General features: G+C 42.3%; 1 protein-coding gene and 1 long non-coding RNA gene across 3 annotated transcripts in view; one reads left to right on the plus strand and one right to left on the minus strand.

The window, feature by feature from the left end:
- Nucleotides 1–1596: 1596 nt before the first annotated feature.
- The window catches only part of LOC127001950 (FACT complex subunit Ssrp1-like), a 28346-nt gene continuing 13361 nt past the window's right edge, over nt 1597–16581 (minus strand). The window contains exons 8-14 of the mRNA XM_050867222.1: nt 16151–16325; nt 15269–15385; nt 9371–9534; nt 8343–8436; nt 6915–7124; nt 5116–5412; nt 1597–2083 (exon numbers count right to left, since the gene is read on the minus strand). Of these exons, the coding sequence (XP_050723179.1) occupies nt 2006–2083; nt 5116–5412; nt 6915–7124; nt 8343–8436; nt 9371–9534; nt 15269–15385; nt 16151–16325 (1135 nt within the window). The 3' untranslated portion in view covers nt 1597–2005. The remainder of the gene's footprint in view (nt 2084–5115; nt 5413–6914; nt 7125–8342; nt 8437–9370; nt 9535–15268; nt 15386–16150; nt 16326–16581) is intronic.
- LOC127001951 (uncharacterized) lies at nt 9541–14166 on the plus strand. 2 transcript variants are annotated; one of them, XR_007755572.1, is made up of 3 exons: nt 9541–10778; nt 10965–11048; nt 11793–14166. It is a non-coding gene; the product is annotated as an uncharacterized LOC127001951 (long non-coding RNA). The 2 variants fall into 2 exon arrangements; XR_007755573.1 differs by having other exon boundaries at nt 10965–11027.

Consider the following 16581-nt stretch of genomic DNA (forward strand, 5'->3'; position numbering starts at 1 on the left):
GAGAGACTTACCGAGGGAGGAGGAGGTGGTGGACTAGTGGCCGAGGGAGAGGCGGAGGAGGAGGTGGTAGAGGAAGAGGAGGAGGAGGACTTACAGAGGGAGGAGGAGGAGAGTTCGCGCGCAGCCACACCCAGCGTCCGTGTTTACGCTTTCTCAACGGGGTAGCAAAAAAATGACCGGAATATATTGCCTGTATAGTTCATCCTTTATGCAGTAAGAGATCACCCAGCGCTATTAGGGTTCTTCTACTTCCTCGCCCACGCTGGCAGTACAAGATAAATACATTGAAATTGGCAAATATTCTTGTTCCACGCCAATATCATAACCAGCGTCTCTGCATTCGATACGTTTCACAATGCACGGTTTACCACCGGGTTTAAGGAGTGCCACAGCGGTCATTAGGAGTCTGTAAGGAGCTGGAACCGGAGACTCAGGCAATATTAAACCCAAACCACCAGAGGCACCGTTTAACCTTTTCAAGCCGCTAGGAATAGAAGAAAAAGGGTGGGTGGGCGGGAGAGATCGAGAGTGGGCGGTAAGCAGCTTCAGGCGGTATTGTGGTGCGAGGAACAGCGTGATTGCGTGGAAATTGCGCGATGATTACTGAAACCTCTGATGTATTGAAGAGCATTAAGAAAATTCTCGAAGCGAAATTGATATTTTAAGCATTTTTTTTTTTCGAGGGGGGAGGAAAGTTGCGGGTATTTCTTTTTTTTTGTGTGTGTGTGACGTCTTATGTATTCAAGAGAGGAATATTTGGGCAACTCGCAAGCCAAAATAGTTTTCCGGCTTTTTTTTTTTTTTTGAGGGGGGGGCGGTGTGTGTGTGTATGTGTGTGTCGGGGGAATACGGCACAGTTGTGCATATATAAGAAAATTTCCTTTGCCCTTGGTCTGCCTTATACACCCCCCTCCCTCCCCCAAAAAAATCTCCAGTAAAATGCGGCTTTCCTGCGCAATGACACAAAGCATCCCCAAAACCACTACAGTTTCCCGCCCGAATGATGCAACCTTACCAAAATCGTAGCCTGACCCTCCTAAGGCCTACAGTGTTTACTACATGACAACCCTTTTCCATGTGTAGCATACAGGAGGAAATGGGGGATAGGTAATGGTAAGCCAGAACTGAAACTTGGGAGCATACTACTTTTCTCAACAATACATTCAAAGACGGGATGGCGTAGAGCACCATATATAGCAATGCATCAATAACAATACATCTTAAATTCAGCCTTATCTTTTTCGTTATCAAATTACAGCAGTTTTTCTATATAATTTTAGTCTTTTAGGAAAATGGAAAAATCTGCAGATGTATTCCTCATATTTGGATTCTTTCAATTCTAAACATAAGATTGGCTGTAATTATTTATGTCAGTGTAAATAAAAAACTTTACATTTCTGGGTAACTATTGCAAACTTGAAGGCTGGAGGCTGCTAGAGGGGGGAGGGGAAGAAGGGCTATAGGTGTGTAATGAAGTCAACTTATTAATTTCTTTGTAGTGTCTTTTAACAAATTAAATTACAAACAGGTATACCAACACCACGTAGCCCAAGAATCCCAACAGGTGTGCCAAATGGAGGTGTTAAAATCTCTCAGTATCACAAGTTATGTTTATTAGACAACACTTCCTCAACAGAGATGTCTGTCTGCGTATATCAGAGGCGAACTAAATGAAAACCGGATACACAGATGAAAGAAATAATAATTAATTGAAAGAAACACAAAAAAGAAAAATACTAATATCAGGAATGTGACAACTAACATTAAAATAATACAGATAATACTAGTTGATGTCTAGCTAATACAAATGACACACACACAGACATACATACATACATACATACATACATCCACACACACACACACACCTGCTATTTGTGTACTCAGGGAGGTTATCGTAATTATGTATACCTGGGGAGGGGGGGGGGGGGGGCCTAGGTGTGGTGAAGGGGTTGAGTCCCCTGGATAGTTAGCACACAGGTGACCACAAGACTCTCCCTCACCCTTAGTCTGACCCTGAGTCCTCATCTGACGCCTCATCGGAAGCCTCCTCTGAAGCATCCTCCTCCCCTTCTGATTCCTCCTGAGAAAGAAAATAAAAAAAATCATTAGGTCATTATAATAATAAAAAAAAACAAAAAACATAGTAAACAATTCAATATTAATTCCATCACTATTAAGCATCATTACATAACAGGAAACATCATTACTAAATAAGTTTTCATATTTATACTTTGTATTATTTTTTCTTCTTAACAGTAAAGTTCTCTCAGAAGGCTTATGGACCTGATGGAGTGCCTCCTATTGTCCTTAAAAACTGTTTCCGTGCTGACACCCTGCCTGGTCAAACTCTTTCATCTCTGCCTATCAACATCTACCTTTCCTTCCTGCTGGAAGTATGCCTTTGAACAGCCTGTGCCTAAGAAGGGTGACCATTCCAATCCCTCAAACTACTGCCCTATAGCTTTACTTTCATGTATATCTAAAGCTTTTGAATCAATCCTTAACCGAAAGATTCAAAAGCACCTTTCCACTTCTAACCTTCTATCTGATCGCCAGTATGGGTTCTGCAAGGGGCGTTCTACTGGCGATCATCTTGCTCTCTTAACTGACTCTTGGTCATCCTCTCTTAGCCGTTTCGGTGAAACTTTCTCTGTTGCGCTAGACATATCGAAAGCCTTCAATAGAGTCTGGCACAAGTCTGCTTTCTAAACTGCCCTCTCTCTGTTCCTTTATCTCCAGTTTCCTTTCCAGCTGTTCTATCTCTGCGGTGGTAGACGGTCACTGTTCTTCCCCTAAACCTATCAACAGTGGTGTTCCACAGGGCTCTGTCCTATCACCCACTCTCTTCCTGTTATTCATCAATGATCTTCTTTCCACAACAAACTGTCCTGTCCACTCATATGCCGATGACTCCACTCTGCATTATTCAACTTCTTTCAATAGAAGACCATCACAACAGGAAGTACACGACTCCAGACTGGAGGCTGCAGAACGCTTAACCTCAGACCTTGCTATCATTTCCGATTGGGGCAGAAGGAACCTTGTGTCCTTCAATGCCTCAAAAACTCAATTTCTCCACCTATCAACTTGACACAATCTTCCAAACACCTATCCCCTATTCTTCGACAACACTCAGCTATCACAATCTTCAACACTAAACATCCTCGGTCTATCCTTAACTCAAAATCTCAACTGGAAACTTCACATCTCCTCTCTCGCTAAAGCAGCTTCCTTGAGGTTGGGCGTTCTGTATCGTCTCCGCCAGTTCTTCTCCCCCGCACAGTTGCTATCCATATACAGGGGCCTTGTCTGCCCTTGTATGTAGTTTGCATCTCACGTGTGGGGGGGCTCCACTCACACAGCTCTTCTGGACAGAGTGGAGTCTAAGGCTCTTCGTCTCATCAGCTCTCCTCCTCCTACTGATAGTCTTCTACCTCTTAAATTCCGTCGCGATGTTGCCTCTCTTTCTATCTTCTATCGATATTTCCACGCTGACTGCTCTTCTGAACTTGCTAACTGCATGCCTCCCCCACTCCCGTGGCCCTGCTGCACACGACTTTCTACTCATGCTCATCCCTATACTGTCCAAACCCCTTATGCAAGAGTTAACCAGCATCTTCACTCTTTCATCCCTCACGCTGGTAAACTCTGGAACAATCTTCCTTCATCTGTATTTCCTTCTGCCTACGACTTGAACTCTTTCAAGAGGAGGGTATCAGGACATCTCTCCTCCCGAAACTGACCTCTCTTTCGGCCATTTCTGATTCTTTTTTAGGAGCAGCGAGTAGCGGGCTTTTTTTTATATTATTGTTTCCTTTTTTTGTGCCCTTGAGCTGTCTCCTTTGTTGAAAAAAAAAAAAAAAAAAAAAAAAAAAAAAAAGAGGTTCCTCATGGGCAAGCTCACAGGCAAAATAAAAATACACAAAAAATACCCACTGGGTAAATTATCTATACACGTATCAATCTATGAATCTATCTGTTTCTCCGACACCCTGTTACTTCATGAAACCTTCCCTCAAGGCGGTGGTCACTGAAAAATTGTGTGTGCTCTGTAATACCGTGACAAAAGCCTGCTATACAGCATTGTAACTACCACACGTGATCCTTCAGTTAGCCTTAGAGGTGAAGCTAACTTCCCAAATTCTGCTGCTTTAACTGTGCATAGTAGAGCAAACCTCGGACAAATGTTCAACCTAGTGGGTCATGATACTGCCACTGTGCAAAGCGTGTATGGGCTTTAACAAATATAAACAAGGAGAAAGTCAAACCAAATCATTGTATCTATGATTATATAACAAAAAATAACAATATCCTTCTTCCTTATCTACCCAAGAAGGAATTACCCACCTCCCTCTCCTCTTTCCTCTTCCTAAAATCAACACCAATCTTGGTACACCATGACAGAAATAATGTAAACATCCTTCTTTCTATTCCTTCCCTCCTTGTTTGCTCCTTTTCAAAAAGCACAATTTTCATGCTATATTTTTATAATCTTTTAACTATATTCCTCCACCATCCCTTGACCTTGCCCCACCTGACTTCCTACTCATGCTCTACCTTATTCTGTCCACCCTCCTTTGTTAAGCTATCCAATATCTTCACCTGTTCATTCCTTTCAGTGGAGAAAGCTTGAACCACCTCCCTTGGTCTTTATTTACCCTTACAGCTCTTTAACAAGGGAGGCATCAAGTCATCTCTGTAGACGATACTGATTTTTTGTCCTATACTGTCCTTCTCTCTCTACTTTATTAATTGGGTTAGGTTAGGCCTTTATTTTTATTTTTCCTTGGCCTGCCTTCTGCACTGTAAAAATTAGATATATGAGGAGTCCAGAAAAGGAGCATAAGGGACTAAGCCTTTTTCTAGTTTGCACTGGGAGAGGCAAACTGCACATCCCAGGAAGATCAAGAAACAAGTTGCAGGGGAGAAGCAACCTTGTATTTGGTGTACTGAGGGTTGCTTTTCCTTTGCAACTCATAGATTGTTTTTCCTGGGACGTGTAACTTGCCTTTCCCAGGGCAGACTAGATAAATTGCTTTGTCCTTCATGCCCCTTCCCCTCCATATGCCTCTTCATATAATAAAAAAAAAGGAAAGAGAGAAAAAAATTTACCTTTTTGGGCTTCTTCGCCGCCTTCTCTGGTTTCTCCGTCTTCGCCTTCTTTTTGAGGGGCTTATCGTCACTATCTTCACTGCTACTCGACTCATCAATAAACTCCTTTGACTTGAACCCAGAGCCCGAGCCTGCCTTGGTGGGGGAGACGGCTGCTGCTGCTGCTGCTGCTGCTGACGTTGTTGCTGCCTTCTTGGGGGACTTTTTGGGTGGTGTCGTGGTCTTGAGGGACGCCTTGTACACATTCATGGCCTCCTCGTACTCCTTCTTGGCCTCGGCAGCCTTGGCCTCCCATTCCTGGCAAGGGTGAGGAGGCAAGGACGTGTTCAGACAGGATGGAAATAAAAAGGTTGAGGAAAGTCAAGCTGTGAGGTGTTTGAATGTGCCTTAAGCTTCCTGTCTGGTCTTTGATGCCATGGCCTCTTTCATACCTACCTCTGCTAAGGGTAACAAAAAGGGAAAGAACAGGGGTTAAAAAAATCATATCTTCCTAGTATCCCTCTTGTGATGCATATTAATACAGTGTAACTAAATTCTACAAGATATTATTCCTCAGCTGGTATACTTGTTGCCTACTTGATTTACTGAGACACTACAATACAGTTACCACAACCTTAACAATCTCATCTGGTCTGTACTCTTCACTGTAATACCAAAGATTCAAGTGATCCTAGAACGCAGCAAACATTGTTCAATCAGCTTTATGAATCACTTATCCAGTTACACTATATGTTATTACAGACAGAATAATAGGAAGGGTCTGCAATTTCAGAAGAGCAAGATGGGATAAGGGACAAGGAATGCAATTTTTTTCCAAGGAGTAAAGAGAAAGACAAACATTACTCTGCAGAAGAAAAGTTTGAAAGGTTGTTATGCTGATCCAGAAAAAAAAAGGGAAAACCAATGACTGAGTGTGGCGCTACTATCAGGGAAGACGACAGAGATGCAGAAGGACGTGTACAGGTTTGCTTTGTGGAATAAGAAGTCATTTCAACGTTGCCAGATGGTCGTGCTCAGGCTTTTCTATTTGCCGACTTCTAACCCTCAAACTGTCTCCTCCACCCCTGTAACTGGTTTTCTATTGAGTTATCATTAAAATGGTTGATTATTGGTGTTTATTGGCAATAGTTTGGGGTCAGAAACCGGTAAAAACGATGCTCTGAGTACGATAGTCTGGCAGCGTTGAGTCATTTGGTACAGTAAGACAAGTCAACAATCTGATGAGTATGTAGAGGAGTCAGAGTTGATGGCAAGGGTCTGAGAATGTACTGGACACAAAAGGCGACTGTCAGTGTAGGAAAAACCTTCTGAAAAAAATTAAGAGTGAGTGCTGTCCACTTGTCGACAGTAGCTTTTCTCTCCATGATTTAGAATACCCATGAGGTTGGAATAGTCAGCTGGAGCAAGAAACACAATCCACAACACTTCATCTTCTTATATATGGACCCACTAACCCATCTAACCTTCCCTTTCTACATCCAAACCTCCTTCTGAGCCTCACCATCTCATCATCCACAGTTTTTAGAATATTTACAAGGTTGGAATAGTCAGCTGGAGTAGGAAACCACCCACGACACCTCACCTTATATACAGACTCACTAACCCATCTAACCTTTCCTTTCTACATCCAAACCTCCTTCTGAGCCTCACCATCTCATCATCCACAGTTTTTAGAATATTTACAAGGTTGGAATAGTCAGCTGGAGTAGGAAACCACCCACAACACCTCACCTCACACACAGACTCACTAACCCATCTAACCTTCCCTTCCCACACTCAAATCCTCTTCCGAGCCTCACCGATTTGTCGTCCACAGTCTTCCACTTCTGGCCGGCCACCTTGGAGACCTCAGTAATGGAGATGCCGGGGTTCTCCTTCTTGATCTGCTCGCGGTGCTCGTTCAGCCAGATGAAGTACGCCGACTGTGGACGCTTGGGTTTGTTGGCATCCTTCTCCTTCTTTGGCTTACGCTTGCGTGGTTTCTCGGACACTGTCTTTGCCTTGGGTTGCTGGGAGGAAGAGGAGGAAAATGGAGTAATTGGGGGATTAAGGCATATGGGTAATATCTAAGGCCCATATTCTTAAATGTATTGGAGCCTCAGTTCGTGTGTTTGAAAAGCCTCTCGTGGAAGTTCAAAGGCTTTTCATGGACTGCTTTGTGATTCCAGTGATAGTTTTACACGACCTCTGCACCTTAAACTAGAAAATCACACATGAAAACAACGTTAATCTCTGTGGCCGTGGGAAATAGTAATAAAGTGATCTTGGTATGTTTAACCCGGTAGCAATGACGGGCCAAATTTGTGGCTTTGCCGTGTAGCAGCGACGGGCCAAATTTGTGCCATGATTTAAACCCCCCAAACTAGATGATACATAAACTGATCACAAATGCTTTGATATATATTATGAAATGGTTTGTGTGAGTGATGATTTTTCTTATTTTTCTTGCTTAGAGGGACCATTAAGAAACATGATCCCTGCAGCTACCAGGTTAATAGTATGGACCTGTAAGTCTTCTCTGTCTTGGCCTTGGTCTAGGAGGAAGAGAAGGGAGTAAAAGAGGGTTTGAGGCACATGGGTGTTATCTAAATGTCTTCGATGCTGTAAACTTGACGGGAGGAATCAAAACTATCGTCATGCAGCGTCAAAAATATCTTCTTTTCATTCTTTTCTCTCCCTCTTCTTCCTAAGTTTTCCTATATTTTCTTCTCTTCTTGTCTCCTTTCCTTCATATTTTTTATACAATTTTTCCTTTTCTCTTTTTTTTCGTCTTCTATTCTCCCCTTTTCTCCATTCTTTTCTCTCCTTCTCTTTCCTACCTTTTCTTATGCTTTCTTCTCTTCTTGTCTCCTTTCCCTCCTATTCATATATTTTCCTTTTCTCTTTTTTTCATATGTTTTCTATTCTTTATATATCTCCCTTTTTCTTCATTCATTTCTCTCCCTCCCTCCTTCCTACCTTTTCCAATATATATGAACAACTAAGATGGCAAGTACACCATCCAACCTGATAAAAATGCATCTATTCTTGTAATGATAAAATACACAACAATGGAAAATGGAAAATAGCTAGACAGGGCAATGATCAACTCCTCAACCTATTCTTTCTACTCCTTTTTCTTTTTCTTTCCACCTAACAGAAAGCGACTTATTCTCGAGATGAAAAAATACGTAACAATGGAAGATGGAAAGCAGGCTGACAGACTGGGAAAAGATTAACCCCTCTACCTTTTCTTTCTTCTTCTCCTTTTTCTTCTGGTCGTCTGAGCCACCCTCGGAGCCCTCGTCTGAATCCGTGGAATCCCCTGCGAAGCTATCATACCTGTGGGGGAAAGAGGGGGAGGTGTGAGTAGAGGAACAGATGGGAGGACGGGAGGGAATGGAAGGAAGGAAAGGGGATGAGAGGAAGGAGAACAGAAGGGAGGGAAGGAACGGACGAAGGAAGGTTTCTTGTCCAAAGCATCTCATTTCATCATCATCATCTTCATTTCATCGACACCTGCTCCTAGGATTTCCTCCACTCCTAATACAGCACTTTTGTTTCCTCTCCACATTTCCATCCACTTACTCAAAACCACATCACATCTTGTCTAAACCATCTCCTCTCCTCCACTCCTAATACTGCACCTTTGTTTTCCTCTCCCCATTTCCATCCACATACTCGAAATCACATCACATCTTGTCTAAACCATCTCTTCTCCACTCCCAATACTGCACCTTTGTTTTCCTCTCCACATTTCCATCCACTTACTCAAAACCACATCACATCTTGTCTAAACCATCTCCTCTCCTCCACTCCTAATACTCCATCTTTTATTTTACTCTCCACCTCCTTCCACTTACACAAAACCACATCACTCCTTGTCCAAACCACATGTTTTCCTCCACTCCTAATACTGTATCTTTCATTTTACTCTCCACCTCCATCCACTTACTCAAAACAACATCACATCTTGTCTAAACCATCTCCTCTCCTCCACTCCTAATACTGCACCTTTGTTTTCCTCTCCCCATTTCCATCCACATACTCGAAATCACATCACATCTTGTCTAAACCATCTCTTCTCCACTCCTAATACTGCATCTTTTATTTTACTCTCCACCTCCATCCACATCTCAAACCCACATCACTCCTTGTCCAAACCACATTTTTCTTCACTTCCAATACTACACCTTTATTATACTCTCCATCACAATCCACATACTCAAAACCACACCACTTTTTACTCCACTCACGTCCTTCCGCCCCTACTTACTCCTCCGCCACGTCGCTGCCACCCTCCCCTGGCACGAAGTCCTCATCCTCACTGGAGTCTTCGTCGTCCCTCTCCTTGGCCTCCTCGCGCACCCTACGCATGTATGGATCAGGCTCATCCGCGTCACTGTCATCAAAGTCATCGGTGCGTCCTGTGCCCATCTCCTGTAGGGTGGCAATAGGGTTTAGGGTGTGGGTGATGGGGAGAAAGGAGTGAGGATCATGGGTGGCAATGGAGAGTGGGTATAGGCAGGCAATGGGGAGGAAGGAGTGAGGATCATGGGTGGCAATGGAGAGTGGGTATAGACAGGCAATGGGGAGGAAGGAGTGGGGGTCATGGGTGGCAATGGAGAGTGGGTATAGGCAGGCAATGGGGAGGAAGGAGTGAGGATCATGGGTGGCAATGGAGAGTGGGTATAGGCAGGCAATGGGGAGGAAGGAGTGGGGGTCATGGGTGGCAATGGAGAGTGGGTATAGGCAGGCAATGGGGAGGAAGGAGTGGGGGTCATGGGTGGCAATGGAGAGTGGGTATAGGCAGGCAATGGGGAGGAAGGAGTGGGGGTCATGGGTGGCAATGGAGAGTGGGTATAGACAGGCAATGGGGAGGAAGGAGTGGGGGTCATGGGTGGCAATGGAGAGTGGGTATAGGCAGGCAATGGGGAGGAAGGAGTGAGGATCATGGGTGGCAATGGAGAGTGGGTATAGGCAGGCAATGGGGAGGAAGGAGTGAGGATCATGGGTGGCAATGGGGTGTGAGGAGGAGAAGGAAAAGTAGGAAGAACAGAAGGAAAAGTAGAAAGATGAAAAGGAAAAGCAGAAAAAAAGAAGGAAAAGTAGAAAAAAGAGAAGGAAAAGTAGAAAGATGAGAGGGAAAAGTAGAGGAAAGAAAAGTGGAAAAATAGAAAAAAGACAAGGAAAAGTAGGAAGAAAAGGAAAAGTAGAAAAAGAGGGAAAAGTAGAAAGAGAAGGAAAAGTAGAAAGAAGAGAAGGAAAAGTAGAAAAAAAGAGGGAAAAGTAGAAAGAAGAGAAGGAAAAGTAGAAAGAAGAGAAGGAAAAGTAGAAAGAAGAGAAGGAAAAGTAGAAAAAAAGAAAAGGAAAAGTAGAAAAGAGAAGGAAAAGTAGAAAAAAGAGAAGGAAAAGTAGAAAGAAGAGAAGGAAAAGTAGAAAAAAGAGAAGGAAAAGTAGAAAGAAGAGAAGGAAAAGTAGAAAAAGGAAAAGGAAAAGTAGAAAAGAGAAGCAAAAGTAGAAAAAGGAAAAGGAAAAGTAGAAAAAGGGAAGGAAAAGTAGAAAAAAGTAAAGGAAAAGTAGGAAGAAGAGGAGGAAAAGTAAGAAAAACAGAAGGAAAAGTAGGAAGAAGAGAAGGAAAAGTAGAAAGATGAGGAGGAAAAGTAGAAAGATGAGGAGGAAAAGTAGAAAGATGAGGAAAAGTAGAAAGATGAGGAGGAAAAGAAGAAAGATGAGGAGGAAAAGTAGAAAAATGAGGAGGAAAAGTAGAAAGATGAGGAGGAAAAGTAGAAAGATGAGGAGGAAAAGTAGAAAGATGAGGAGGAAAAGTAGAAAGATGAGGAGGAAAAGTAGAAAGATGAGGAGGAAAGGTAGAAAGATGAGGAGGAAAGGTAGAAAGATGAGGAGGAAAAGTAGAAAGATGAGGAGGAAAGGTAGAAAGATGAGGAGGAAAGGTAGAAAGATGAGGAGGATTAGTAGAAAGATGAGGAGGAAAAGTAGAAAGATGAGAAGGAAAAGTAGAAAGATGAGGAGGAAAAGTAGAAAGATGAGGAGGAAAAGTAGAAAGATAAGGAGGAAAAGTAGAAAGATGAGGAGGAAAAGTAGAAAGATGAGGAGGAAAAGTAGAAAGATGAGGAGGAAAAGTAGAAAGATGAGGAGGAAAAGTAGAAAGATGGAGGAAAAGTAGAAAGATGGAGGAAAAGTAGAAAGATGAGGAGGAAAAGTAGAAAGATGAGAAGGAAAAGTAGAAAGATAAGGAGGAAAAGTAGAAAGATGAGGAGGAAAAGTAGAAAGATGAGGAGGAAAAGTAGAAAGATGAGGAGGAAAAGTAGAAAGATGAGGAGGAAAAGTAGAAAGATGAGGAGGAAAAGTAGAAAGATGAGGAAAAGTAGAAAGATGAGGAGGAAAAGTAGAAAGATGGAGGAAAAGTAGAAAGATGAGGAGGAAAAGTAGAAAGATGAGGAGGAAAAGTAGAAAGATGAGGAGGAAAAGTAGAAAGATGAGGAGGAAAAGTAGAAAGATGAGGAGGAAAAGTAGAAAGATGAGGAGGAAAAGTAGAAAGATGAGGAGGAAAAGTAGAAAGATAAGGAGGAAAAGTAGAAAGATGAGGAGGAAAAGTAGAAAGATGAGGAAAAGTAGAAAGATGAGGAGGAAAAGTAGAAAGATGAGGAGGAAAAGTAGAAAGATGAGGAGGAAAGGTAGAAAGATGAGGAGGAAAAGTAGAAAGATGAGGAGGAAAGGTAGAAAGATGAGGAGGAAAGGTAGAAAGATGAGGAGGAAAAGTAGAAAGATGAGGAGGAAAAGTAGAAAGATAAGGAGGAAAAGTAGAAAGATGAGGAAGAAAAGTAGAAAGATGAGGAGGAAAAGTAGAAAGATGAGGAGGAAAAGTAGAAAGATGAGGAGGAAAAGTAGAAAGATGAGGAGGAAAAGTAGAAAGATGAGAAGGAAAAGTAGAAAGATGAGGAGGAAAAGTAGAAAGATGAGGAGGAAAAGTAGAAAGATGAGGAGGAAAAGTAGAAAGATGAGGAGGAAAAGTAGAAAGATGAGGAGGAAAAGTAGAAAGATGAGGAAAAGTAGAAAGATGAGGAGGAAAAGTAGAAAGATGAGGAGGAAAAGTAGAAAGATGAGGAGGAAAAGTAGAAAGATGAGGAGGAAAAGTAGAAAGATGAGGAGGAAGGGTAGAAAAATGGAGGGGAAGTAGAAGGAAGAGAAGGAAAAGTAGAAAGAAGATCAGAAAAAGTAGAAAGAGAAGGAAAAGAAAAAAGAAAAAGTAGAAAAAAGAGAAGGAAAAGTAGGAAGTAGAGAAGGATAAGTAGAAAGATGAAAAGGAAAAGTAGGAAGAGAAGGAAAAGTAGAAAAATGAGAAGGAAAAGTAGAGAAAAGAGAATGAAAAGTAGAAAAAAGAGAAGGGAAAGTAGAAAAAAAGTGAAGGAAAAGTAGGAAAAAGAGAAGGAAAAGTAGAGAAAAGAGAAGGAAAAGTAGAAAGAAGAGAAGGAAAAGTAGAGAAAAGAGAAGGTAAAGCAGAAAGAAGAGAAGGAAAAGTAGAGAAAAGAGAAGGAAAAGCAGAAAGAAGAGAAGGAAAAGTAGAGAAAAGAGAAGGATAAGTAGAAAGAGAAGGAAAAGAGGGAAAAGTAGAGGGAATGAAGGGATGGGGTGGTAGATGAAGGGGGATTGGAAGGGAAAGGGATATTGAAAAGTTTCTGTGATGGTAATTGAAGGAACCTTACTGGGAGTGACTAACGGAAGGGGGATTGCAAGGGAAAGGAAGGGTACTAGAGTGTATGATGGTACTTGAAGGAAACTAGAATGGTTTTCATATATATTCAGTCTCAATGGCTCCATTAAAAAGGCTCAGAAAATACTGGCAATGGTTTTCATGCCGTGAGTGTTCAGTCTCAATATTCAATCAAAAGGCTTAGAATGTATTTGCAATAGTTTTTATGCAAGTTTTTAGTCCCAACAACTTCACAAGAGGCTTAGGAAGAGGGAATGATTTATATATAAGTGTACAGTCCCAAGACCTTAATTTAAAAGGGTTAAGAAGCAGGATTGCTTTTTATATCAGTGTACAATCAAAAAAGCTTCCCACAAAAGACTTAGTTAACAGCAATACTTCTTATATCAGAGAATAATCAGAATGGTTACAATCATAAGGATTAGAAAACAGCAATACTTTATATATATAAGAGTGTACAGTCCCAACAGCTTCACTCAAAAGGCTTAGGAAACAGCAATAGTTATGTAAGAATGCACATCCCAGTAGATTCACTTAAAGGGCCAAGGGAGTAACAGTAATGGTTCCTGGTCCTCACTGGGATTGATGAGGGTGTCTCCTGAAGGAATTAGAATACCAAAGCCATGCGTTGTTACTATTCTTGTGGGAGGACCTTGTGATGGTAGTATGGTACACACACAGTGAAAGCAAAGAATAAAATGGGGATCAATCCTTGTAACCATAAGCAAAGACTAACACATCAAGGCACTGACTATTACTCATGTGGAAGATGATGATGGCACAAGTGTACCAGGGTGAAAGCTGAAACTTGTATGAGAATCAATGAAGTGGAGCCACAAGCAGAGTCTCAAATGTGGAGTACACCTGAGCCATCTATAGGTCAAGGTACAGCAGCTCTTTCAGTCTTATAAGAGAACCTTGTGATTGTGCTAAGGTATGCATACAATGGAGGCAGAAATGAGAGTAGAATTAATTGAAATAATAAGGTAAGACTTAAAATATGAGGAATATGCTTGAGTCTTCAATAAGCAAAAGAACGAGCTATTTGCTGACTAACTAGTGGAGGCGGGGCAGCACAAGGACCACCCAGCCCAGCGACAGGATCACTGACAATGCCTCTAACAGTGACGCTCCACAACAGAATCAACGGAACAAACAAACGCTACACACAGCACCAGCGCAATGTAAGGAAATGCAAGTGTAGAGAAATCTGTGTTGTGCTTCTTCCTGTGAAACGCAACACCAGCTCAAAACCAACAAGTATATATATTTTAGGCGAAAAAATATTCAAATAGCAAAAGAGAATAGATCTGAGGGTTCTCTGGATGGCTGAGAATACTCACGACAAACTGTGGAGAGTAGTTATGGCCCGGGTTGGGTGTTACTCAAGGAGGCACAGCAGCTGCCTCCCTTAGCCTCCCGTTATCACACTAATATTATTCTTATTCCAGAAAATAAAATACATTTCAGGTTAAAATGGCAGGATAAGTATGAAGTTATTTGACATAAGTGTTCTGTGTGGCACATTAAATGCTCTTCACTTTAGGTAACAGTTAAAGTTATTGATCGCTTCATGGTGTGTCTGTATATCTTGCCCAAGAGCAGAACATAATCCTGCTGCTGCACTGTCTGCCCCACATGTAATACTGTTCTGTTAGTTAAGCTACAGGGCCTTTAGCTGCCTCGAGTGGACATGACTGTCATGAGATACTCTTGTTGTCTTGTATGGCTGGCAAAGCAGGCTTCAGCTGTCAGTGATCGAGGCTGTGAAGAAGCGATCAGAGACGGCTAAAATGTTGAAGTGGCAGCGCCACACGCTACTAAGCATAAACATTTTATCTTTGTGTATAATTCAGATTGATCAGTGAGTTCCCCACAAATTGTTTTTTTTGGTTCTGCCAAGAATGAAGCCCACCAGCTGTGACATGGCCGCCTCCCTGAAAACTTCTCTAAGGTTACGCACTACTCTGCTGTCTGACACTTGGGTTGACATCACAGGCTTTTACCATGCCAGACAGAGAAATAAGCTGAGGAGCATGAGTATATCAGTATCTATGTTTGATGGGAACTATTTCCCAATGCTCAGATTAAACTATTGTGAATCAATGTGAGGTTATCTTTGATGACTTTTGTGAGGTATGACGCTGCTGAATGTTGAGGGGAATGAATATAATCTTCAGACCCCCAAAATGTGTGCAGGAGCTACACATCAAATCCATTCTGCTGGGGGATGCACATGAGGAAACAAAATAAATGAACAAGTAAAGGATTGGGGAAAATACATAAAACACCGAGTTGATAAAATGATAAAGCAAAGGTCAGATAGGCTATGAGGTAAACATTCAACGGTGATACGCAACCATACTCATCAGGCTGCAGACGCCCGGCCATCCTATGGGTGCCGCCACTGCCTCGGGGGTGCCGCGCCGGGCTACTTACCATCTTGCCGCGGTTCTTGATCCTCAGCTTCTTCTGGTTCACGTAGTCAAAGAGGCGGTTGTACTCGCCCTTCTCAATGCTGCTGAAGGTGTTGACGCCGCCAGACTTGATCTCAACCTGTGGGAGAGAGATGACTGATTATCCCTCTTACAAATTTCTTCCTTTCCCTTCTCCTTCCTTTACATATCAGAGGAGAAAGATGACTGCTGTCCCTGTCACAAATCTCCTCCCTTCCCTAATTTCCTTGCCCATGTCAGCAGAGAAAGATGACTGATTATTTTTATTATCAACCTCTTCTTTTCCTTTCCCTTTCCTTTAATATGTCAGGAGGAAGATGACAGTTTATTCCTCTTACACATTCCTTCTTTCCCTTCCCTTCTTTTATCTAACATGCCGGAGGAGAAAGATGATGGCTTATCCCTCTTACAAAAATCTCTTCTTTCCCTTCCCTTCCTTTAGTATGTCAGGAGAAAGATGACTGATTTTCCCTCTTACAAATTTCTTCCTTTCCTCTAACATGTCAGAGAGGAAAGATGACTGCTTACCCCTCTTACAGATCTCTTCCTTTCCCTTCCTTTGTTTCCTTTAATTAGTCTCCATCTCAACTTGTCGGGGGCTTTCCTTTAATACAGTAATGCCATCAGACTTCATTGACCTCAACATACCAGGGGAATAAGATGACATTACCCCTTTTATCTCTATACAGCAAAGGAGGCAGATCAAGGAGAAAAAAATTGAGCATGTTATGTCGCTGCTCTCCAAATGTGAAAAGTAGAACATCCAAAGTAAAAAATCCAAATCGGTGCATAAGACTTAAATCAATGTCAATAACTTACAAAACAAGTGAAGATAAGGCCAAAATAGGGTCAAAGGAGCACTCACCTCAAAATCAAAAGACCTCGTGGTGGAGCCAGAGCGAGCGAAGTTGACCGAGGAGATCTCATCGAAGCGGATATGGACCGGAGGCTTGTGGACGTAGATGAGGCCTCGCTCCAGGGGGTAGAGGTAGCCCGCTGCGGCTTTGTACGAACAGCTGATTCCAGAACTACCAGAGTGGCTGCCGGGAGAAAAGAGAGTTGATTAGAATGGCAATGGTGGAAGGGGAGACAGATGGGGTATATGATGTCAGTCTGTCTGTCTGTGCTGAAAGAAAGAGTTGTTTGGGATGGTAATGGTGCTTGGGAGGGTAAGATGAAGGGAGGGATGGGATGTATGAAGTGTCTGTCTGTCTGTGCTGCATATTGTCTTCTGTTCACCCTCTTTATCTATGTCTGTGCTGGAAGAAAGAGTTGGTTGGGAAGGTTTTGGTGCAA

The sequence above is a fragment of the Eriocheir sinensis genome, chromosome 22 (assembly GCF_024679095.1).
Source record: "Eriocheir sinensis breed Jianghai 21 chromosome 22, ASM2467909v1, whole genome shotgun sequence".
NCBI classification, from domain to species: domain Eukaryota; kingdom Metazoa; phylum Arthropoda; class Malacostraca; order Decapoda; family Varunidae; genus Eriocheir; species Eriocheir sinensis.